The sequence below is a fragment of the Pelodiscus sinensis genome, chromosome 2 (assembly GCF_052426305.1).
Source record: "Pelodiscus sinensis isolate ZL-2025 chromosome 2, ASM5242630v1, whole genome shotgun sequence".
In the NCBI taxonomy this organism is placed as follows: domain Eukaryota; kingdom Metazoa; phylum Chordata; order Testudines; family Trionychidae; genus Pelodiscus; species Pelodiscus sinensis.
In genome coordinates this window covers 182,667,818-182,692,486 of record NC_143053.1, presented here as the reverse complement: position 1 = coordinate 182,692,486, position 24,669 = coordinate 182,667,818, and the positions used below count along the sequence as shown (strand labels likewise).

The 24,669-nt window shown below is 42.7% G+C and overlaps 1 protein-coding gene across 1 annotated transcript; it reads left to right on the top strand.

Annotated features, from left to right (window-relative positions):
* Positions 1-2,034: 2,034 nt before the first annotated feature.
* Positions 2,035-23,492, top strand: LOC102461108 (prostatic acid phosphatase-like). Its single transcript, XM_025189699.3, has 11 exons — positions 2,035-2,227; positions 3,475-3,570; positions 6,246-6,332; positions 9,869-10,021; positions 11,921-12,019; positions 13,917-14,012; positions 17,146-17,278; positions 18,013-18,095; positions 19,470-19,576; positions 20,316-20,484; positions 23,224-23,492. The coding sequence occupies exons 1-10, from the start codon at positions 2,114-2,116 to the stop codon at positions 20,470-20,472; spliced, it is 1,125 nt and encodes a 374-aa protein (XP_025045484.1). The 5' UTR covers positions 2,035-2,113; the 3' UTR covers positions 20,473-20,484; positions 23,224-23,492.
* Positions 23,493-24,669: the final 1,177 nt, after the last annotated feature.

Below are 24,669 nucleotides of genomic sequence, written 5' to 3'. Positions count from 1 at the left end.
CAACACTGGCTCTGGGCAGAAGCCAGTGGGAAGCCTGCACAGCCCCCACCTCAGGTGGGCCCCAGATCTGGGCAACACCCAGGTAAAGTGTTCTAATAAATACATAAGACAAAACAGAAAATTGTTAGAGTCTTTGTTAGACTGTATCTGTCCCACTGTATCTGTGCCACTGTATCTGTATCTGCATCTGTGAAAATGATCCACAGATATCTGCAGGTGTCTGCATCACATCCATATCGGCAATAATGAGCTGCAGATATCCATGGATTTGTGGGGCTTTAAAAATTGTGCTGGCTTTTACAATGCTATACTGTGGCCTGCCCAGCAGGAATATCTTCAGCCCTATTGCTAAAGCCCTAGAATAAAGTGGGAGACAGAGAACGTTTGGAATAAAATAACATTTGAGGGTTGTCACTCTTGTGGATGTCACTCTTTGTCACTCTTTTCCAGTTAGACCTACACAGAAATCTGAGCTATAGTTACTAGTGAGGAAATGGAAGATTGCACATTTTCCTCAAAGAAATGCATGAGGCATGCGGGCCACTGAAGAGAGCAAGTTATATCAAACATAGATGCTTTGCAGCACTTGGCCCTGCTGTGCCAGTGTCTACCATTTAAAAAATAAATCTTCCTTTCAACAGACAGAGATAGTTCTATGTGGTGTTCCCTTTCTGAGCTCAAGTGCTTACAAAAAGCAAGAGCAGCAGAAAAGCCATCTTGCAACAGGATTTTTGTTCCTGCCATTTCAATGTTTGAGAGGCATTTCTGCAGTTCTGATCAATGGGCACGATGTGAATTTTTTATTCCAGGAAGTAGAAGTGAGCAAACTCCAAATCTAGTAATTATTAAGGCAGCTTTTATTAATTCTTGCTTTAAACTAGCCTGTGAATTTGATACACTTGTTTTAGGCTGCAGCATGACATCATATTAGCAATTTCCTTTAATGCTGCCTCGAATATTTTAAATAGGCAGGGTATCAATATTTTAAATAAATAAAAATAAATAATGATACTGTTTGCTGACAACTTTTAATCACCAACAATTGCTCCCAATTTTTATATTTTAAATGGGTCTTAACTTCTGAAGACAGGCAATATAAAATGTAATGAGGATAATCTATCAACTGAGTAAATGTCAATACTTGCATGTTAAAATGTAGCAAAATCAAAAGTCACAGACACAAAGATGTAATTGCACCAGAATAAAGCCAATAAATTGACTAGCTCAGTGGTGTTGTAGCTGACACTGGTTGTAAACCAGATACTTTTTCTTTAATTTAAACAAATAACAGGGTGAATAAAGAAGCATCTTTTGACTTCCATATGTTGTGGCACTAAGTATGTCTGCTGCAAGGAAAATTAACAAGTAGAGAACGACTTTTATTTATGGCACATTAGAGAAAAGTTCTTTAGGGGAAATTAGTAACCACCACCACTGGAGATGTTGTTAATCCCCTGTGTGAGACAGGAAGTCATTGGATATATTTTTATTCTTGTCAGTTATTTCAAAGCTAAGAAATAAAAACACCTGCTGTTTTATTTCTTCTAAAGACCACAGCCAAATCTAGAAATGCCCAGTGGGATCCAGAAACTGACTACTGTCACAGTTGCCACATACCGTCCAATGCAAAGTTTAGAGACAAAATGTGTTTGGTTCTCAGTTGTTGGGTGGTAGGAGTTATCTTAGGTGAGACTTTTGTATAGGCCATATTAAAACTACACCAGTCTACTTGCAATATTTTCATGATAAAGGTGAAACGCTCAAGTAGATATATGCTGTGCCACTAAGCATTAGTTTAAAACAGTATGAGCATGCATGGTCAGTTTATATCCATCTGCACTGTGTGTGCATGGGGCCAGGGTTGGCAAAGGACCCCAGGAGCCCCTCTATCTCAGGCAACCTGGAGAGCAGCAGGGTGCCCCACTCCCTTCACAAGTAACCCAAAAGAGGATAAAGATGAATGGGACAGAGGGAGGGCTATAGCCCATTTCTGGAATTCATAGTGCATAAAGGCTGACTCCACCCCTACTATTCTTCTGTGTGTCAAATATGCAGGAGGGTTCTGTAAAGTCCACGAACTTGGCCAGCAAAACATTCTTAAGCTACTGCCAGGATGAGAATGAGACGGCTGCTATGTGGAGTCTGGAGTTTATGCTTCTTGTTTAGTCTTTTCTTCATTTTACTTCACCAGACCGCAGCAAAAAGAAAACTGAAGTTTGTGTCTGTAGTAAGTAGATGGCCACGTTAATTTCACTATGTGAGTGGGAGGAATTCCTTACAGCACCTTCTTCTTGTGTTAGCAAATGTTTCCCAGAGGGGAAAATGTTTTGTAGACATTTCAATATTTCCTGAATAATCCAACTGGATTATTGCTTCCCACAGAAAAATAAACGAAGTCCCAAACTTTAGAAAGCATTTTGTAACTTTGCTTCCTTTTTGCAGTCTCAGGAGACACAAGATTTTCAGTGAGCGCCTTATTTATGACAAGAAAAGAGATATTCTGCAATGATCATTTACAGTTGTGAAATAGAGGAGATACCATAACTAGTATCCACTTAGTGGATTCCTCTTTGCCTTGGAACTAATTTATTGGCTCAAGGGAAAGCAGTTTCTCCCTTATGTCTATCAAGAACAGATGTACACTGCATTGAATGAATAAACAAACAAACAAACAAATAACAGAGCCCAGATTGCAAGTTGCTCTATTTACAGAAGGTCTGAATATGGTCTCTATTCTGGACATAGCACACGCATTTAAATGACTTCTAAAACATTTTGAGATGTAATCTTAAAATGTTATTTATTTCTACTTTGATGATTAAGGAAAAGAATTAATGGAGTAAGACAGAGTTTTAAATTTATGTGACTAATAGGTCTGTTTAGCCAAGTGAATTATACAGGATTATAAAATGGAATGGAATGAAAAAGGACTTAAGGATCAATTCAGAGTTTTCACAACAACTATCTTCCCTGAGGTGAAATTTTAGATGATGATATTTGCAATATCTGAAATCTTCCTGCCTATGCACTACCATCCTAGAGTACTTATCAAGAAAAATGTGACTGGTAGTTTTTAATCATACTGATTGTTCTGCCTGCTTAATGTAATATATGTCTATGTTATCCTGATCTCTCCAAAATAAATCTGACATATGATATATAAGACTATTATACACCTTATACAGTCTACAACTGTAACCCTGACCTAGCTACTTTTTAAATGCAGAAGAATCATGTAAACTTTGCAATCTAAAAAAAAAAAGTTACTGTAGGTCTATAACCAGGGCTCCTAGGCAAAATCAAAATACAAATAAATATTTATCATAAATATCTGTTATAGACAAATAAACAATATATATATTAGTACACAGCATATACAGCTTTCATTGTTAATGAAAGCACTGCTGGAATTACAATGATTACATCTAATAAAAATAAACAATTTTGTGAATAAAATTCAATCTATTTTGTCAGGTGCTTCGCCATGGTGACTCTACCCCATGTGAATCTTTTCCAACTGAGAAACACAAGGAAAATGCATGGCCACAGGGATTTGGACAACTTACCAAGGTCTGTTGGCTTTTCCTGAGCCTATATTGAAACAGAAATTGTCCTTCATGTGCTAAAGTTTTAAGGAGGAAGAACTGCATTTAGGCAAATGACGACAGAAAAGAACTTAAGAGGTCATGGTGAATAACAAACTGAACTTTGATTCAGTGATAAGGGAGCAAATGCAATCTTTGAATACACAAGCAGGGAACTAAAGAGATGGTATTAACACTGTACACTGCATTAAAAAGACCATTACTGGAATAGTGCATGTAGTTCTGGTATCCATATTTTAAAAGCTTATTGATAAATTTGATAGGGTTCAGAGAGGAGCTAAAAGGATGATTCAACATCTGAAAGTCCTGCCTTCCAGTGACCAACTGAAGAGACACAGGCTATTCAGCTTAACAAAGAAGAGGTTAAGAAGTGTCTTGATCAAAGCAGAATATTTCTGATCGCATGGGGCTTTTTCATGTAGGAGACAAAAGCTTCAGAAGACCCAGTAGTTGAAAGCTGATGCTAGACAAATTCAGACAAGAAATTTCCACTTCATGCACCTGATAAAGTGGGTTGTCACCCACAAAACCTTATGCCCAAGTAAACGTTTAGTCTTTAGGGTGTAACAACTCCTTGTTGTTTTAGCTGAAATAGACAAACATGGCTATCCCTCTGAAACAAGAAATAAGGAGTGAGGAGTTTATAGTGAGGACAATAAATCATTATGAGCGTTTATATACAGATGTGACAATGTGAGAGACAGGAGGGAAGGCTGACAGAATTGCCAGGCCCCTGGGTGGGGGAGGGGGCACAGTACTACGTTCTGGAAGGGGCAGGGCTTCGGTTGGTAGGAGCAGGGCTAGGGACTAGTCTTCCCCCATCAGCCCTTCAGCACCAACTGAAGTATGATGCCAGGGCTCTGGTGGCAAGTGAAAGGGCCCACAGTAGTGGCAGCAGTGGCTGGGAGCCCTGAGCCCTTTCATATCACCGTGCCCTGAGACAATTGTCTTCTTTGCCTCTCTTCCCCGTTGGCAGAACTGGTGTCAGATTCTTCCTCACCTGAAGTCTAAAATCAGGAGTGCATCTCTTCTTAAAATAGATGCTTTAGCTCAATAAGAAGATATGCATTTAATTCCGGAACCATTTGGCAAAATTGTATGGCTTGTAGCATACAGGCAGACTGGATCGTCATAGTCCTTTCTGCCCTTAAAATCTATGAAAGTTGGAGTCACATCTGCAGTACAGTCTATTGTGCAAATGACACCTGATATCTATGGATTCTAATGTTGCATTTGAAACTAAGGGTACTGCTAGACTGCGGGGAGAAGAGGCGGTTTGGGATACCAGAGGAATCCCGAAAAAACTCTGCCGTGTCCAGGGAATACATCTGCTCTTCCACTTTTCTTTTTTTTTGCGGAAGAGCAAACACACTCTTTCGGAAGCCCCTGTATTCCTCATTCTACGAGGAAGAGGGGCTTCCGATAGAGGGTGGTTTTTTTTCAACATTTGACCCAGTCTAGATGGGCCAAATGTCGGAAAAGCCTCTTCCGACAAAAGAATCGGAAAAAGGTATGCAAAATGCCAAGCTCATTTTCCGTACTTTTTTCTGACAAAAACTTGTAGTCTAGCCCTACCCTAAGTAAGTGCTGTATGCAAGTGGGTACTCAACCTCCATTAGCTTTCAGCACCTCCCAGGATCGGGTCTTGAATTTCTATCTTTGTCTATTACGACAATGCAATTTTCACAATACAAACAGATGCACTGTTGCCTTTCTAAACCAATTTACAGAAATCCACAACTAACTACATAACAAGAAATATGGGAATTCATTCCTGCCCTTCCTGCTCAGTTCAATAAAGGATAAATTGCAAAGACTAACTGCAATGATGTAAATTGTGTTTATATGCACTGTAGATTAATCCCAAACAATTGACTCCCTATTTTTTTAAATGGCAAAGAAATTAACTGTTGAAAGGACTATGTCCATGCAACGCTAATGTTTCTCTATTGCAGTCAGCGTGAGGAAATGCAAAAGCTAAGGTTGTAACATCAACATTAGCAGTCACTTCACAGCATTTCTCCCCTTCCTCCATGCCTACGCCTCTTATAAAATTATTTTAAGATAGTTTCTTTATTAGGATCTGAATAATCCTTACTTATGTGAGTTGCCTGATTGCAGGACTCAAGTCAGTAATAATAAATAAAATAATAATAGATATATTTATCCTTTCATCCACTGATTTCAATATCATTATTAAAATGTATAATACGGTGCTAAGGTTAAAAACTGTTGCGTTTCCTGTTTTTTGTATTTTGGAGTATGTATCTACAGATCATAGGACTATAGATAGCCTATATTTATTACATTACTGTATTATTGGGAAATGTTGCTTCTCTTGGATAACTCAGATTCTGTGTAGCATGAATTGTGAGATAACTAATAGACAAAGATTTTAAAAAATCAGATTGAAAGAGACCTGAGGAATGGGTAGCAAGAATGCCTGGTCTGTACATACAGCTGTCAGAGATATGGTATTTCGGGATATATTTGCTTTATTTTAAAAATATCTCAGAACATCCTGTTTGACCAGCTCAAAAAGAGGGAAAATAATCTATGGGATTTATTTTATCTGCTGACCCCTTCTCCTTTTCCCCAGCTACTTAACACTGACACTTATCAATATTCTTGCTTCCACAGCTTGGAATACAGCAGCAATATGAGCTTGGGCAATACATGCGGAAGAGATATAAACATTTCCTGAGTCCTATATACAACCAGTTTGAGGCAAGTATCAGAATGAGTACAAAAGACATTTTTTTCATGTGCTAATGGAGCTTCCTTAAGGGTACCTCTGCACAGCAACATTATTTTGAAATAACTAGTGTTATTTCGAAATAACTTAGTCCGCGTCTGCACAGTAGGTAGTTATTTCGAAATAATGTCGAAATACTGTCAAGCTAGGCGACTTCTTACTCTGACTCCTGTGACCTTCATTTGTATGAGGAATAAGGGAAATTGGAGGAAGAGTGCTCTATTTTGAAATACGTGCTGTGTAGATGCTCCCAATTTCAAAATAAGATATTTTGAAATAAGCTACGTAATTGACATAGCTCAATTTGCGTAGCTTATTTTGAATTAAGCCCTGCTGTGTAGACGCACCCTAAGATATGAGGGTTCTCACACATCACAGTGCTTAGCACCTTTAACTTGCACTGAAGGCAACAGAGGTTGAAGGTTCTCAGACTCGGAAGTTGTGCCCCAAATTTTAATTCATTACAGAATGATGAATGAAGTGTTCATGCGGAGAGAGCTTCACTGCAGCTGTATATCAGGTTTGGCAAGAAATCAAATTACACAGAAAATTGTGATTTTTGGATAACCCTGAAAACACCTGAAAAATATTGGGGTTGTATTTGCATTCAAATGAATACAGATATCTAATGGAGCCTCACTAATAGCAGCCTCATTTCAGATACTTGATCACTTCAGTGATGTAATAAACCCTCCTTCATCGATCCCACATCCTTCTTTCCATGGACCTGAGTCACTGGCAATGGGTGTCTACCTCTCTCCTGATTGTGAGAACCTCACAACTGGAAATCCCACAAGACCCTATTAGAATCTCCAGTCTGCTTTCCATTTGATATCTAAGGGTGCCTCTATACTGCAGGGCTTGACTCGAAATAAGCTATGCAAATTGAGTTACGTCAATTGAGTAGCTTATTTCGAAATAGCTTATTTCAAAATAGGGAGCTTCTACACAGCTCCCAACTCCCTTTACTCCCGCTTACTGCCCCATTGCTCTCGAGGAGAAGCTACTGCTGCTGCTGCTGCTGCTGCTGCTGCTGCTGCTGCTGCTGCTGCTGCTGCTGCCGGGATGCTTCCAGGCAGGAGTGGCAACAGCTTCTCCTAGAGAGCAAGGGAACTACTGATGCAGCTCCTGTGGGAAGCGTCCCGGCAGCAGCGGCAGCAGCAGAAGCAGTTTCTCCTAGAGAGCATGGGAACAGCTGATGCCACTGCTGCCTGGAAGCATCCCGGCAGGAGTGGCAGCAGCTACTCCTAGAGAGCAAGGGAACAGCTGATGCTGCTCTGTGGGGACTTTGTCCCCGGCAGAAGCAGCATCAGCTGTTCCGTTGCTCTCTACAGTAGAGTCTGTATCATCCGATATATTCGGTAATCCAACCATGTGTCGGTCCCATTTAGGTCAGATGATAGGGACTCTACTGTATTTCAAAATAACTGCTTGCTGTGTAGACACGGACTAAGTTATTTCAGAATACTGCTGGTTATTTCAAAATAGTGCTGCAATGTAGATGTACCCTAAGTTTGTTCCATATGGGGTCCAGTAGCTCATTAGACCATTGCTGCATCCCAAAAGCTAGTTGGCCATCTAGAGCCAGTTGCATTTTTTTCCACTAGAATTGCTACTGTTATATTCAAGCTCACTACCCTTACCAAATATTGCTCCTGCTCCAACTCGCTGCTCCCCCTTTTCCTATTCCCCGTTTCCTCTTTGGCCTCAGTCCCTTTGGATGCCAACCCTCTCTTTCCCTTTCCAGTTCCCTCCTTTCCTACTGAAAGTCAGCCAGTTAATAGGAGCAAGATTCTGTTAGGGTATGTCTACACTGCAAAGTGAATTCGATATAACAGCTGTTATTTCGAATTAACTTTAATAGCGTATCTACATGCAAACCGCTATTTCAAAATTAATTTGAAATAGTGGAGCGCTGAATTCGAATTTGATAAACCTCATTCTGAGAGGAGTAACGCCAAATTCAAAATAGCTATTTTGAATTAAGTGATGTGTAGACACTTAATTCGAAATAGGGGTCCTCCAGCCCTTCCCAGGGAGCCCTGGTGGCCACTCTGGGCACAACCAGGAAAATGTACTCTCCTCTCCCCTAGCCCCGGAGCCATTAAAGGGGTAGACCCTGGCCACAGTGCCTGTGCCAGCTCCAAGCCTGCCAGCCCAGACCCAGCAGTGGTCACTGGGGCCCCTGACTCAGTGGCCCCAAAACATGAGCCAGCAAGCCACTGGCAGCCAGCCTGCCACCGCTCCCCAGGAGCAGTCTGCCAGCTCCCAGCAGCCTGACAGGGGCTGGAGAAGGGCACTTTCCTGGTGCAGGGTGGAGATCATGGACCTTATTCAGGTTTGGGGGGGATGCCCCCAACGTCCATGATCTCCACACTAGATGGAGGAACATGGCAGGATAGCTGCCAGCCTGGCCACCAAAGGCCACATGCGAACCCATGAGCAGGTTAGCATGAAAGTCAAGTTGGTGTGGCGAGACCCCCGACCCTGAACTTCCCCTCCCCTTTCTTCCCCCCTTCCAGCTCCCTCCTCCCAGGTTTCCCCCTCCCCTCTTCCACCCTCTCTCTTCCCCTCTCCCACCTCCTTTTCCCAGTCTCCCCAGAGGTTCAACTCCCCCCACCCCCAGTTTTGTTCAATAAGCCCAGTTTCTATTTTTGAACATATGTGTCTTTTGTTTGACATCAGGAAGGGAAGCTAGGAAGAGGTAAGTGGAAGGATGTGAGGGATGAATGGGGCACGAGCCCCCGGTGGCTATGAGGGCTCCTCAGAGTGGACGCTCTCCTGCAGGGCCTCCTGGATCCTGACAGCCCCCCGATGGATCCCCAGATGGCAGCCTGCACCAAATGCAGCCGGGCTGATGGCAGTGACCCCATGAGATGCACCAGCATGCCCAGGAGCAGCTCTGGCTCCATGTGGCCGAGTGCTGTGGTATCCTGAGTGTGGGCACTCAGGGTGCTCCAAGACAGGACTGCTTTGCTGTCCCTCATTGAGGTAGACAAGCAAGCGGGGAACCCTGAGAACTGTCTGTCCGGGGTGGGGTTAGGGTCCCTTTAAGCACAGAGCTCAGTTAGCCTCAGGCAGCAGCCCCACACACTAAGTCCTAACCTGATGCCTTGTCGGCACTGGTTCTGGCCAACCTTAACTTTGGTTCAGGGTCCACTCAGTGTGGACATGCTATTTTGAAATAGCAAAACACTATTTTGAAATAGGTTTTGTGTGTGGATGCGTTAATTCAAATCAGCTTAATAACAGTGTGCGCACCTGCACAGGAAGCCATTCTTTCAAAATAATGTCGAGCTGGAGGATATCATTTCACGAGGAGTAAGGAAAGTCAAAGGGAGAGTCTTCTTCCTTCAACTTCCTGCAGTATGGACAGCACCAAAAGTCAAGTTAAGCTACTTAGACTTTGGCTACGCAAGCAACGTAGCTGAAGTTGCATATCTTAATTTGACCTTGTCCCATAGTGTAGACAGACTCTCCAAAATAATTCTTTCTATTCTTGCTTCAGATTTATGTTCAAAGCACAGATGCTGATCAAACTCTTATGAGTGCCCAAGCAAGTCTTGCTGGGTTGTATCCACTGGCTGGTAATCAGGTCTGGAACCCCAAAGTTCTTTGGCAGCCAATCCCAGTTCACACAGTGCCACTGTCACATGACAAGGTGAGTACAAATTGGGGGCTTTCTGTTTCCCATTTGGCTGTGTCAGAAAGCCAAAATGTGTGCTGGAGCATGAATGAAGGGAAGGAAAGTGGCGCTAAGCAAATGGATGATGCACTAAGAACAGAGTGTGTGGGCAGCACCCTAACACTGAGATTCCTCAAGAAGCAAATTCCACCACACAGCTTTGTGATTAATGAAAACATAAAGATCTAAGTCTAAAAACTAAAGGCAGTGAGTTTGCCCACACTGTATGAGAACACAACTCAGAGCTGGTAACAGATAAGCCCACTCTCTTGGCTTGCATAGAGATTAAAAATAGTGTGCTCCATTTGAAAGCTGGAAGGAAAGTACTTGTTTTTAACCCACCACTGTTTAGGGATGTAGCTCTCAATCTTTTGTGCTCCAGGACCCACAAAATAGCCAAAAGGATTGTCTCCAATCCCACAATGACCTTTGAATTGTAGGATAACATTTTAGCTATTTTGTCAGTTAGTTTTAAAAAAATTGGGGTTGGTGCTGATGAGGGGGTGAGGGTTGTGGGTAAATAGTTCAGGCAATTCCTTTCCCTCTCTTCTCCTGCAGGCCCACCCAATACTCTGCTCTGGGGAGGGGAAACATTTTTCAAAGGGGAGGGAAGGACAGAGAAGGGGAAGATACGGACAATGTCTGGAAGGGAGTAAGGCAGGGATGGCAGCAGGACCAGGGAGAAGAGAGTGAGCTGGCTCTTCTTTCCGCTTCTCAGGCTACCTCTGGGTCCTGCACAATGAGGAATCTTGCCACTCCTATGAAGTGGAGCCCACTGGTTGAGAATGCTAGTATCAAATTCAGCAACGTGTCTCACACATTTTTATTCAAGTGATCCCAGAGTCCTACCCTGTGCCATATAACAAAAACAATTGAATCAAATGAAAACATTTCTGTAGCCCTTGTTTTCTGAATGTTGCCCATTGTAAGTATTGTACTTCACTCATTAGAATGGAAGTTAATAAAAAAAATCCTCAGCAATAGTAAAATGTAAACGTAGATGTAATTTTTTCGCATTCTTTTTCGTTATTTATTATATTTTAAGTTATTATGATATGAATACATAGCAGGGTTGGCTCTGGAAGTGTCTTTCTATTAAAAAATAGTGTCCATTGATTGCATCAAAATAATCACACCTCTTCATGAACATATGGTTAGATTTCAGGGTGACATGGCTCCAACTATTAGATTAGCATTTGAAAGCACTAAAAACACCAGTGTGCATATTTCCAGGTTAATTAGCTCTTCATTTTGCCAAAGTTTGTTGTAAAGCTCTTGTTTTAATTGTGCAGGCAGGCACAGTTTTATTTATTATTTTGTACAAGAAGACAAAATATAAATTGGTAGGAAATATTAAGATATTTGCTGCTTCATTTCAAAGTGGCTGCAATTTTGTGTTTTACTATTTAAATGTAATGCAGATCATTTCAAATAAAAATTCTCAAATAACACACACACAAATTCTTAGACCATACAACATAAATACTCTTTGGCTTGTGGGTCAAGTAAACAAAGTTTGTAAACGTCTTTTCACTGTGTGCAAAAGGCAAAGCCCTATTTTGAAAGCTTAAGCAGTACATAAGCTTGCTACAGTCTTTTGCATAGGTATGGATTTCACCTTGATTGAATACATTCTAATTTTCAACCAGTGTCTTTAAGCAGTGACTTACGTTAAGGTTTAATAGCTATATTACAGAAGTGAGGCCAGAGAGCTATTATACTTTACTATAAGGTGAAGCCATTGGAAAAGCTAATAAAATCCCTGGAACAGTTTGGCTCAACTAATACATGCTTAAATGGAATCTCATGAGAAAATATTAAATAATGAAATGGTAAGCATCCTGCCTAACTAATCCATTGTATACTTTGTTGCAGTTGTTACACTTACCTTATCCAAACTGCCCACGATACAATCAACTTCAGAAAGAAACGTTTGCAACTAGGTCTTTTCGAAGACATTTCAAGCACTACAAGGTAAAGAGCACCAGATGATTTCAATTGTGAAAAGAAAAGTCTTGGGAGAGGAACAGGGATGCCTCCTGGTGGTTCTGGGTTTTAACTCGGTCAGGCTGATGCCCCTTCCTTTTGGTTACACCCAGTTTCTCCTCAGCACCCCTTCTCTCACTCCAGAATCACAGCATACTCTTTGTAACTCAGCCCTCTAGCTAGGCCACTATAATGGTTTCCCCTTCTGGGGGGAATATATCAAGCCATCTCAACCAATCTTGTGCTACATTACCTCACAATGCCCTTCCTGCAGTGGCAGACAGGGGAATTTGGGCCCATTCTCTACTCTGAGTTCCAACTCAGGGACCCTCTAACCAGCAGCAAAGGCCCATCCTCTGCCTCTTGCTACCTTTCCCTCAGCTGTTTCCACACTTCCTGGCCTACACCACTACTCTGGGTTCACTAACCTCTTCACACCCTCCTCCCAGGGAGTAACTGCAAACTTTTTTTCCCTACAGCGCCCTCCCCTTCCAGTTTCCTGTCTTTTGTAGAAACCTCACATGTCTCTCCTATCTCATTAGAAGCTTCCAGACTAACCCTTCCTTATTTGCAGCCTAATTAGCTTATTGGGCCTAACTGATCCAATTCAGCTCTTGCAGGGCTAGTTTGGGGAGCCCACTCCATCATACTGTCACACATGACAATCTTAGTTAGGTCACCAGAATGGAAATCAAGAAACCACATGTATTCTGCTTTTAATATCGGTATTGCATTCCAATTAGCCTTAACAGGCCTTACTACCAGCGACTGGAAGGAGATTATACCCGATTTTGTAAAACCTGCTGGGCTGGCTGTCCATAGCAAATGACAGATGACATTTTAGTGGAAGATAAATTCTTGATCACTTGCATCAAAACTCTATCTATCACTTGGATAAGTGGAAATCTACAAAACCAAACTCCGTTCAGTGCCACACCAGCCTCTCCCTCTCATCTTAGTGTCACATCCAACGCATCTTCTCTGACACTTGCACTATGCTCCTCTGCTAGCTCAGGTAATTCTGACTCCTACACAAAAATCTCCTCACTAATTTTTCTCATTGCCATATTAGAAATTTCCCACAACTTCACTGCAGCCTCCCACACCTTGCTCCTCCCTACAAGTCTTGCAATCAAGTTATTGCTCAAGTGTTCTTTCACCACCACTTCTCAACAGCTTCTCACCTCCTCCACATCCCCACTACCAGAATTCTTATCATATCCATATCAAATCGACTGCAACCTCCTGCTCTCTGGCCCACCTGGTTCCCACCTTCGACCCCTCAAGTCCAAAACATGGCTGGCAAATGATTGTCTTCTACTGCTTTGCCCATATCACCCCTTCTCAAACTCTTCAACAGCTCTGCACTTTGGCACCACATTCAACTGACTCCTGTTTTAACACAGGACTCTTCCCTTCTGCCTCCTGCCACTCTCTTGCTCGACACATACTTTGACTAATTCAGCTTACCCCTTTCCCACAAAGTGCCTGGGTGCTCTTCCCCCATGTTTCCTCAGACCTCTACAATCTCCTCTTTGATCCACACAGCCTTCCTTTGCTCCTTGAGATCCCATCTCAAAATCCCTTTCTCCTCCTTATACTGTCCCACACTCCCACAACAACATAAACATTAAAAAGCAGTGTTTTCAGAAGGGGAACTAATGATATAGTATTCAATGGAACAGGCTACCCCCTACATGTGTGTGCAAACTTCCTCAAGCCTATTGTCCTTTCTCCCTGCCCTGTAGGTTCACCGGGACAGGGTCTGCCTTGATTCTTTCTGTAACGGTAACATACACCACTAAGGCGTTCTACAGGAATAACATAAGTGAGCAAAACAAAAATATTTCATCATATTCATGTGTTTGTTGTTTTTGTCTTCCAGCCATTTCTGAGATTTTTAGCAGTTCACACAGGATACCCATTGAAGAGGCTGAACACTGAAAGAATTATAAAAATATACGACACCTTACTATGTGAGGTAAAAGTATTCCAGAAAATACCCCTAAGATCCCACCCAAACATGCCTACTGTACAAAAAGAATTGATTTCAAAAACATTATCCTCTACTCCTTAAGCGGTCAGAGAAAAGCTATACAGGCAGTCCCTGGGTTACATGGATCCGACTTACATCGGATCCCTACTTACAAACGGGGTGAGGCAACCCCGCACTAGCTGCTTCCCCCAAGCAGACCAGGGAGTCACGAAGCTAGCGCCCCCCCTCCAGCAGACCAGGGAGACGCGGAGCGGCTTTTCTCAGCAGACATCTCAGCTTGAGAATAAAGGACTGAGGGAAGTGAGGTGTGGGAGAATAAAACTGAGCTCTGGAGAAATGTTTGGCTAGTTTCCCCTACAATATGTACCAGTTCCGACTTGCATACAAATTCAACTTAAGAACAAACCTACAGTCCCTATCTTGTACGTAACCCGGGGACTGCCTGTATGTTTGCAAGGAACAGGTGTTTTACAAGGTCCACAACTAGGGATTCTTATCAGACCAGTTGCTTGAAATAATTGACATGCATATCCTTCTGTGACAACATAATTCTTTTTCTGTTAACCTCCTTATTGCCCTAAGTAACACTGAGACAGTCTAGTGATCATATTATTACCACAGTTTTTGGAGGGAAAAGATCAGGTAACTTTTAGACCACATGCAGCCCACTGGGGTTCCACCTTCAGCCTGTGCACCGCCTGCCTGCCTCCCTTCCCCACATGCCTCTCACACACTTGGGCACTGGAGCCCCACACTTTCTGCTCCTTCCCCTCCCTCAGCACTTTCAGAGAACCAGGAATCTGCTGAGTCATGCTCCATCCCCTCTTCTGCCCCTGCTGCTGCTTCCAAGAGCCTGAACATATGTAAATGGCATTCAAGCTCTGAGAGGGAGGGAGAGCAGGACGGAGAGCGAATCAGTGGGTTCATGGTGCTCTGCAAGTCCTGGGAGCGAGGGAAAGAAGTAGGAAGTGTGGGGCTCCACTCTCCCAGTGCGTGAGATGTATGGGGGAAGGAGACCAAAAGGGGGGTGCACGACATGGAGGAATGGAGCAGAGAGGGGGTGTGCAGGCCACAGGTGGAACCCCAGTGGGTTGCTGCTCTGTAGGATGCCCACCACTGGAATCATGTGGCTCTCCGAGATGAAGGGCCACTCACTAGTCTTGGCTGCCCACCACTGTTTTAGACTCTCTGTACACTGTATTATTTATACAGTACCATAAAGATGCATGGCATTTGTAGTAGTAAAAGTACATGAATTGGCACCAAAAATATAATCTTCCTTCCTCAAAGAGCCAATTGGTGCAAGCAGGTCCAGTAATAATCCAAAAGTAGCAAGCGGAGAAGTGTGTTGATGGTAGCACCCACAGGATTCATTGCACAAGTGGGATTATAGCAGTCAAGTGGGATTATAGCAGTCATTTGAAGAAGGCAGAAGGCTATTGGTGAATGTTGATTGGGAGGCAGTTCCAAGCATAGGGACTATGTCCGTCAATGCAAGAACAAACACAGATTGAAAGGACTTGATTATTAATTATTAATTGTTATTATACTGTTTGGTGATTGGTTAGAATTTTAAAGTAGATGACATTGTGGACATGTACTACCCAACTGTGTGTCGTTATGCAATAAGTCGCCTGCCCTATATTTTCCATGATAGTCTCGATTTTGCCAAGGCAATCCCACCTGGGACATTTCTTAGATCACTACATTAGTTCAGTGACCTATGCAATGTCAACGTATTGGGAAGCTGCAACGGGGTCAAGTTGCAGTAAGTTATCACCACATCCCAGACAGTGATGTGCCAATGCCAGGGCACAGTGCTGAACTGCAAACATCACAGTGTTCTGAGGCAGGTGTTTATTCAATCAAGTAAGCTTAAGAAATTGTCCATCCTTGTCTGTCATGGGGGCCCATATGTGAGAGAAAAATTTAACTAATTAGTGAGTACTTCCTGCAGTGTTGGACTCTGAGTATAGGTCCTTCATATTGCTTAGCTGGGACCGTCATTGGACCTCCTGCCATAAAAGCAACCACTTTACCAGCCATTCAAAAAAGGATCTTGTTAGCTGTTTTCAGGCAGCTCTGGCTGAAGTCACCTCCCCATACTTTTTTATCATTGGCCACATGCCATTTGACTTCTAATAACTCCAAAGGCCCAGGCACTTGTCTGCCTGCAGCAATGGTAGGAAACAGTATTCACTTAGCATGTCCTCATCTTTCCAAACAACTCATGTTTATTAAAGAAATAAATTACACATGGTGACCTGAGCTGATTTAACCTGACATCTTCCATTGTTTCCCTGTTTAAACAAATCCTTAATTACTATGTCCTTGTCAGGGCATAACAGGTAGTATGGAAGCAGGTAGTTAGAACACTCCCGCTGTTTAAATCAGTTACATTGTCACACTTTGATAAAGGTACAGTATACTATAATAAAAAGAGACTGGTTTTGGTAAACAAGAATTGAGTTCAGCACCTGGTGCATTTCCTACCTTTTCCCAGTATAGCCCTTAACACATCTGAAAGAGCTGGTCTAAAAATGGGCCTGAACTCATCTCCAGATGCCCAGCCCTCATCAGACATCAGGTTGTTCAAAATCCAGATATAAATGTGGCAGCTTGACCTTATATAGCTCGTTGATTTCTCAGAGCTGCCAAGTTCTAACTTCCATGTAGGTTTTGTAGAATAAGGTCTTCTGGGTGTGGCCTAGCAATTTGTTGACATCAGAAAATTTTCACTAAGATGCAAAATTCATCCTTAAAAATTTATGATGATCATCGCACTATACTTGCAGTCTTTTTGCATATCCCTCCCTACTAGTATTATGCCACCTCCTGGTCTTTATGAATACTGTCATCTCTTCTTACACTTCAAAAGTTGCATTCTTTAAGTAATACACTAGTATAAAATAATTCCTTCACCACCCATATGCAGTGCCTGGCCCTTAGTTTAATATAAAATAAAGAGACATCTGTAATTAGGTCAAAACACTGAGTATTTTAGAAGGATATTGGCTGTTCTCATCCTGAATGTCCTAGAGCATTGCTGTGGGTAGCAATAAAAAAAGAAAGCAACATAACCTGGTAGGCAAATCACTGTTTTCCCTCTTTGCTGTAGGAGACAAACAATTACACTTTACCATCATGGGCCTCTCATGGTGTCAGGACCAAGCTTCTAAAGCTCACAGAACTGCTGCTACGGGCAGAATTTGGGTTCCACAAACAAAAACAGAAGTCACGACTCCAGGGAGGTGAGCAAAAATATATAATTCCGCCAGGGGTAAGAGTGTGATGGGAAATTTGAGTGGAAAGGGTATACAGCCCACACTGGAATTCATAACATATTTAGAACCATGGACACTGACATATACATTGCAAAGTGATCACCATGTATTTTTATTTGCATCGATATACACACTTCTTCTTGCATCTTCTTCACACCACCCTTGCAAACCAGCCAGTTAAACTGGTTTATGGCTTTTGCTGAGGGTAGCAATAAAAAAAGAAAGCAACATAACCTGGTAGGCAAATCATTGTTTTCCCTCTTTGCTATGGGAGATGAACAATTACACTTTAACATCATGGGCCACTCATGGCTTTTAGCCCCTGAGATCTACCACTGAATCTGACCCTAAAATTGATGTGTATGGGAACACAATCAGGCCCACTATTTACAAAAAGATGGGGGTCAGATTCATCAGTACATTACAGAAAAGTAGTTATAAATCTCTTCATTAATCTACTCCGTGCTTAAGCACTTCCTTCATTAAAGAATATCAGCATTATACAAACTCCCTCATAGGTAACGTCTTGTGGTAGCATTCGGAAGGAGTATCACCTCCTCTATACCCCTGCCAACATTTTTAATTGCTAAATGGGGTGCTTCCACGTGCCCCCTTCCTGCCCCTCTGGTGGCACACTCTGCTCCCCACAGGCACCAGGAACCTATGAGCTCACTATACCATTATTTCCAATTTTCTTCCAGGTGTGCTTTTAAAAGATATTCTGAAACATCTCTCCCATGCCAGAAATCCTTCCAACCGGCAAAAAATAACTATCTATTCTGCAGTGAGTAATTTTTTTCTTTGATGTTGGATTTTTGGATTTGACAGCTACTGTAAGAGACCTGGGATTTCATTTCCTTCATCCAACAACAGCTACACTAGTTTTTCTGTCTTCTGTAGCTAGCTTTAACTATTTCATATGGTTTACTTAGGAAAATTTCCCTCAGCTATACACAGCATCACATTTCCCAGTCATGGGTTACTTCATTGTTAAACCTGTTTTGATTGTTTAGAAATCAAAAGACCAGTTCAAAGTCTTACACTGATCCAACAATAGAGTTGCCAGGTGTCCTGTTTTGAACTGAACAGTCCAGTATTTGAGCTTTCTGTTCAGGAAATAAATTGAGAGAATATAAATGAGAAAATATAAATGTCCAGTATTTTCTAAATAAGATGTAATGTAGATTGTGAAGTAATGTCATTTTTTTGTTGAAACCATCTGGAAACCCTATCCAACAATATAACCTTGATCTGGTAATCAGCCCCCTGCTGCCTTTTCTTAATTAAATTTAGTTATTTTAAAAGGTGTTGCTCTGGCTATCTTAGATACAGAAGTTTTCTATTTATGTACAGGACATGCACCTTCTCTCAGTGGATAGGGAGAGACCTGGACTGTTGCTAGTAAACAGTTTATATTTGTAGTCCAGTTAGGTTGTCAGATATTGGAACTTAGGGCCAAATACTTTCAAATGTGACCTCTAATTCTGGAAGCAGAACCAGAGAAATTTTGGGCCTGACTGTAAGAACTGTATACTCCCAGCTTCCCTTCATATTCACTAGAGTGGCAAGTGCTCAGGACCTCTGAAATTCAGACATGAGATGCCTCAGGTTGGGCATCCAGAATTAAGGTCACATTTGAAAGGGTTTGGCCTAACAACTGAGGTGCTCAAAATTGAAGGCCACTTTTAAATTTTAGGCCTAAGTCTACCATTGGACTGGGACTGATACTTGCCAGTTCTGGGCCTCAGGTAAGCATGATATTGGCAGAAATAATATACATTTGGGAGGAGATAGGAGGAAACCATTCTCTGGCAGACTGTTATTGTTATTTTTAATGGCAACTATTTGAACCTGCTCTGAGATTTGGAATATTAGTAGCAGTTCTGGACAGCAGATATAAATGCATTTGATAACATAGGGCTCTCCACTACAGGAGAGAGGTATTTATTTCTGGGGCGGGGGAAGTGAACATTTTTCAAAAATATCTTAACATAAGAATACGCAAGGACACAGAGCAGAGGGCAAGTACTTACTCACAGAGTTGTGCAAGTAAAGTAAACTGTGCAGCTAAACCATTGGAGAAATTATTGAATGTGCTCAGTAATGAACACACCATTTTCAGTAAACTCGTTGATGAGAGTGTTCCTTCTGTTTGCAGCATGCTGCTACCATTGTCGCCTTACAGATGGCACTCAATGTTTTTAATGGGAAACTCCCTCAGTACAGTGCCTGCCATTTTTTTGAACTTTACCAGGAAAAGAATGGGTGAGTATGTGGATAAAGCTGTATTACTGAAATGTACTTTTCTTAAAAACCCAAGAATATCTTAGAAATTGATTGTGGTGACTTGGAAGTACAAATCCTATTGAAAGTCAATAGGAGCGGATAGTCTAATTCCCTCAGGTCTTTTTGAAAATCCTACCTCCATGAAAAATGCCCTGCTAATAAGTTCAAGTAGAGAACTTACAAACCTTCATAGTGAATTTTCAAAATAAGTTGTTAAAATCAGACTGGACAAAATACTTGAGAATGTACAGTAAAGCCAGGCGTGCTCATCATAGGAAGACCAGCTAAGATGATTTAATGCAGTAAATCTTTTTTATTCTCACTATCTATAAACAAAGGCAGATTTAAATGCTAGTGTATGGGATAAAATTCACTCATGTCATGTTACAGCAGATGTGAAGTTGATCCACAATGTTTTATAGACATCTAATGTATTAATATTTCAGTTAGAGCTTGTTAAATTGATGAAATACACCTCTCTGGTCTCCCTATGACATCCTTATTAATGGGAGAGCACATGGACATGGATTGCATGTTCCTGTCTCTTATAATAAAGCACTGTTTCTCTTATTAATTCATTCCATTTGGCACTTTTTATAAGGAGTTCAAAAAAGTGTGTCAACTTTGTCCTTGTTGTAACTCCATTCAATAGGCTCAAACAGTGCGACTTCAAAGAAGGTGTACCTAACTTTACTTTTATTTGTGCACTCTGAATCAGGCAATACACCATTGAGATGTACTATCGGAATCACTCCTTGAAAGATGCCCATCCACTCACTCTGCCAGGCTGCAAATTTCGCTGCCCACTTGAGCGGTTTAATCAGCTGGTTTCGCCAGTCATAGTGCACCATTGGACAAGAGAATGCAGGATGTAGGGCATAAACGAGGTAAATGTGGTGCTGTTAAATATGTTCACATGTGGCATCCCAAATGTGTGGCCGGAGCAAGATACAACTCTGACCAGACACAGCTTTGAAACAGCAATATTTGTATAAAGGTATGATCTGAACTAAATAGCAATCCAGATCTAAGATAAATTCCCCCTTACCCCGCCACTCACACACACACACACCTCTAACTCCTACTCTGTTGATGCCTCTATCCAGCCAACTCCAAATCTAAACTGCTTTTCTGGTAGAAGAAAAATTCAGGTTACATGTACTTTGCAACCAAGGGTGTAACTTGCAGTTTGTGCAGACATGTGTGTGCTAGCTTTAGTACTGCTAGCTTGCTAAAATAGTCATGAGGACATGGTGGCACAGGCTTCAGTGAGAGCTAGCAACATGGGTGCATACCTGATTGGGGCTGGATGAGCTTGTACAGGTTGAACCTCTCTGGTCTGGGACTTTCTGGTCTGGCAACATCCATGGTCCGGTAGGATGTTACCAGACCAGAGAGTCCTGGACCAGAGAGCTCCAGCTCGGGGCACAGGAGTCCTAGAGCCCTAGGGCAGGCTGTAGGAGTGCTGGCAGCCCTGGAACTGGCTGCGGAGCTCCAGCAGCCCCAGAGCAACGGAGCTGCACTGGCCCCGGAGTATCTGAGTCCCATTGGCCCCAGAGCAGCTGAACTCCAGTTGCTCTTGGGCTGCGGGATCTGGTAGTCTTGGGTCAAGGGAGCCCCAGCAGCCCTGGGACTGAGCGAGGAACTGGGAGCCCGGTGCCCCAGGGTTAAGGGAGCCTGGCAGAAGGGCCGACCTCCCCCGGTCCAGCAAATTCCCTCCTTGCCAGACCAGGGAGGTCCAACCTGTGCAGCCTGGGCTGAAGCCAGATCCTTGCAGTTATTTTTAGTGAGCTGAGCTAGCTAGAGTAAAACTACGTAAGTACCTCTAAATGAGCAGCACATCAGAATGAAATCAAGGATTATTGTGTGGCTGAAACATGGCAGGATGCTAATTTTTATTTAATTTTTTTTTAAACTATACCACAGGAGTTGGAAAGATATCCCAAGTGACTGAGCTATATTCAATCTCCCAATCTTCTCTACATGCAAATATATATCCCAGCTGTTTGGCAAGTCCATGCAATTTCTTTGACTTTTCAGAGAATTTGTATTTAGGAGGGGCAGGTGGAAAAATCACACTTTCCTTTCAGTATCTGGTTTATAATCCATATTATAGAGTCAGAAAACAAATAACTGCCCAGACTGCAATTCACCCAACATTATCAAATTTGTAACAACTGTTGTATGTCATGCTTGGAAATCCCATATGGCGTCTGACTCACTGGTCTCAAGAGGAATTTGGAACCGCAAATATTAGATGAGCATAAAGAGCCAATTCCCTTGGCTGTAAGTATTTTCTTACTACACTCTTCCAAATCCAGGAACAGAAGGAAGATTTTTAGATGGAGTGAGTGAATAATCAGCAATGAATAATTTACTCAGTGAATGTCAGCTTATTTACTGTTCTCAGATTGTCAGTAAGCAGATCAAGAAATCATCAAAATTATTCACTATTGAATATGATTCCTGTAGTTTTTGACAAATCTGCTCAAAAAGAGTGTGTTGTAAATACCTAAGTCATAGAGATACTAAATCTGCTCCTTGATGGGATAAATTATGTAACTAGCCAACAAAGAAACAAATGAAAAATTACTACCAAATAAATAATCAAAATTTGCTCTGGTAACAGTCTGGATATTTGCACTTATAGTACACCTCTATTGAGAGAGCTAGCATTAAGCCTGTGTAATGCTTAAGTTCACAAAACAGAAACATGTCAGATTTCGGTGGTGCATAGGCCTCAGGTTGGTCCTTTGCACTGACACTTTATGACTGGTAGTAAATTTTCAACATTCAAATGTATATTAAAAAAAAATGCAAGAGGTCACAAACATGTTGACTTTCACAGCCTAGTGAATATTTGGAGACCATTTTTCCACTTTCTGCTAAATTATAATTTCAAATGCTGCCTCTCAGATTATCAGGTTGCTGTGAATCAGCAGAGAACAGAACAACAAATCCTTACTATACTGAAGTTGAAGCAAATTCACAAGATTCTGGGCCCGCTTTAGTCCTAAAGCAAATGGTTGCAATTCTATTTACTTTAACTTCCAACGTTGTCAAAATCATCTGTACTATTATACCCTGTGGCTACATATGTACTTTGTGTTGCTACTTTGTGTGGGTATGCTATATAGGCCGAAGATGTAAGTTGCCTTCCCCTCACCATCGCATGCTTATCGGGGCTAAGCTACAGCGTAGGAAAATACATGGCAATAGGAAACTGCTAACACCACTGGTGATGCTCGAGATCCTGAGGGCTTTTTCTAGTTAAGGACCATGCCCATTCATATGAATATGGATGATTATGCCAAGGAGCACAGGGTTGACTTTATATGCATGTAGGAAGAGAACCTCCTTCTTCCAACTCTCCTTGATGCTCAGGGAGCATTATGCCTTTCAAAATGGGCCAGGTTGCCAGTGCTAAATCATCCTCCCCCAGTCCTTCTAAATAATTTTCATCCTCTCATTCCAGTAAGGACAGTGTCTGGTTAGACCTGTCCCCATAGTCAGATGCTATTAATCCAGCTAGCAGCTGAAACTGTCCCCTACTCCTCTGCTTCATGTTCATCATGTTTTATGAGAACAAGGCTGCTTGCTAAAAGCTACCATTCATTTACCTTTAGATGCACCCTCAAAGACCTTCAGGTGACTAGCTTGGTGAAGCAACTCCTCCCACACAGGAAAGTGACATCAACCTTTCAGATACATCAGCGTTAACTTCCATCAATGAGATCAGAGCCAGCAATTGTACCTGTCAAGAGAAATACATCTTAGAACTGCAGTGGATTGTGAAAATTGTCCATGGCTGTAACAAATGTTACTTCTGCTTTAATCAAATCATGTGCTTAAACAAAATATTGATGTTACAAAGATACAACAGTTTACCAAGGTTTATGAATGTTTAGTTGATTGATATTAGTTCAGTGGGATTATTTTCAATGTTATGGATATACTTTTGGTGCTAACTTTTTTGGTGGGTGTAGTAGTTCGAGTCAGAGGGAGGCCACGCTGACTCACTGTAAGCCCCATGTCTGGGGCCTCAAGGCCTAACGGTTGGCCTGTAGTCCTAGTGCAACGCCCTTGTTTAGGGCTGGTCAGCAAATTAACAGTGACACTGTAGTTCGGAGGGCTTCCCCCCACAAAGTTCAGAGGCCTGGGTCTGGGCCAGTCAGCAAATTAACAGTTGAGCCACAGTTTAGTGGGCTGCACGAATGAGTAGTCACACAATATGAAAAGTCTAATGGCGCAGGCCTGTTTCCAGGCTAAGCCAGGAGTTGGGCCTCCTTACTAGTGGAGAGCCAACAAGCGCAGGGGATTGCCCCACAGGAGGAATCTGCCACCCAGGGAAAGGGAGGGCAGGGGGGTATGCGGGCCCTCCCTACCCCACCATGTCCCAGCCTAGGGCCCTACGAGTGGCAGTGTCGTAGCCACTGGATTGGCGGGGCTCCTGGCCGTAACGTGCCGGCCAGGTCAGTGGGTCAGCGAGGCTCCACGCCACAGCGTGCTGCCCAACCAAGCCTCTATATCCTCAGCTGCCCCAAGGTCGGCAGTCCCTGGGCCACTTCCCTGTTCACCCTGGTGGCCTACCTGACTCGGAGGTCGCTCCTTGGCATCAGCCAGGGATGGTGGCGGTGGCAGCATGTCCATAGGCTCAGGATCTGGGTCTGTTAAAGGTCCAGGTGGTCCGGCCCCTCGGCTGGGCTCTGCAGACATTCGGGGGGGTCTGGATTGACTGGAGGGTACAAGCGGCAGCTCCCGCCGGCGTGTCTCAGGATCCCGCTCCAGCTGCAGTCAGCGCGGTCTAGGCCTCAGCTCAGGGCCTGGTAACAGCCCGGGCAGCCCAACACAGTCATCTGCTGAAGAACAGTGTAGCAAGGCCCTCCGACGCTGGGGCTGAGAGAGATTCTCTGCCCTGCTTGGGGGCTGAGACCCAACTGAGCTGGGAGCGGTCCTTCTTATACTCCCAACCCTGGCTTCCTGTTTCTTGGGGGTGGGACTGGGTGTTCTGGCCTCACCCACCAACGGGTTTTAGGGAAGTTTCCTCCTCTGAGTCAGCGGGAAGCCAGGCT

Coding starts and splice junctions, on each gene's coding strand:
- LOC102461108 (XM_025189699.3), top strand. CDS start 2,114: ATGAGAATGAGACGGCTGCTATGTGGAGTCTGGAGTTTATGCTTCTTG. Junction 10,022..11,920: donor TGCCACTGTCACATGACAAG/GTGAGTACAAAT, acceptor ACTTTGTTGCAG/TTGTTACACTTACCTTATCC. Junction 18,096..19,469: donor AAATAACTATCTATTCTGCA/GTGAGTAATTTT, acceptor TTCTGTTTGCAG/CATGCTGCTACCATTGTCGC.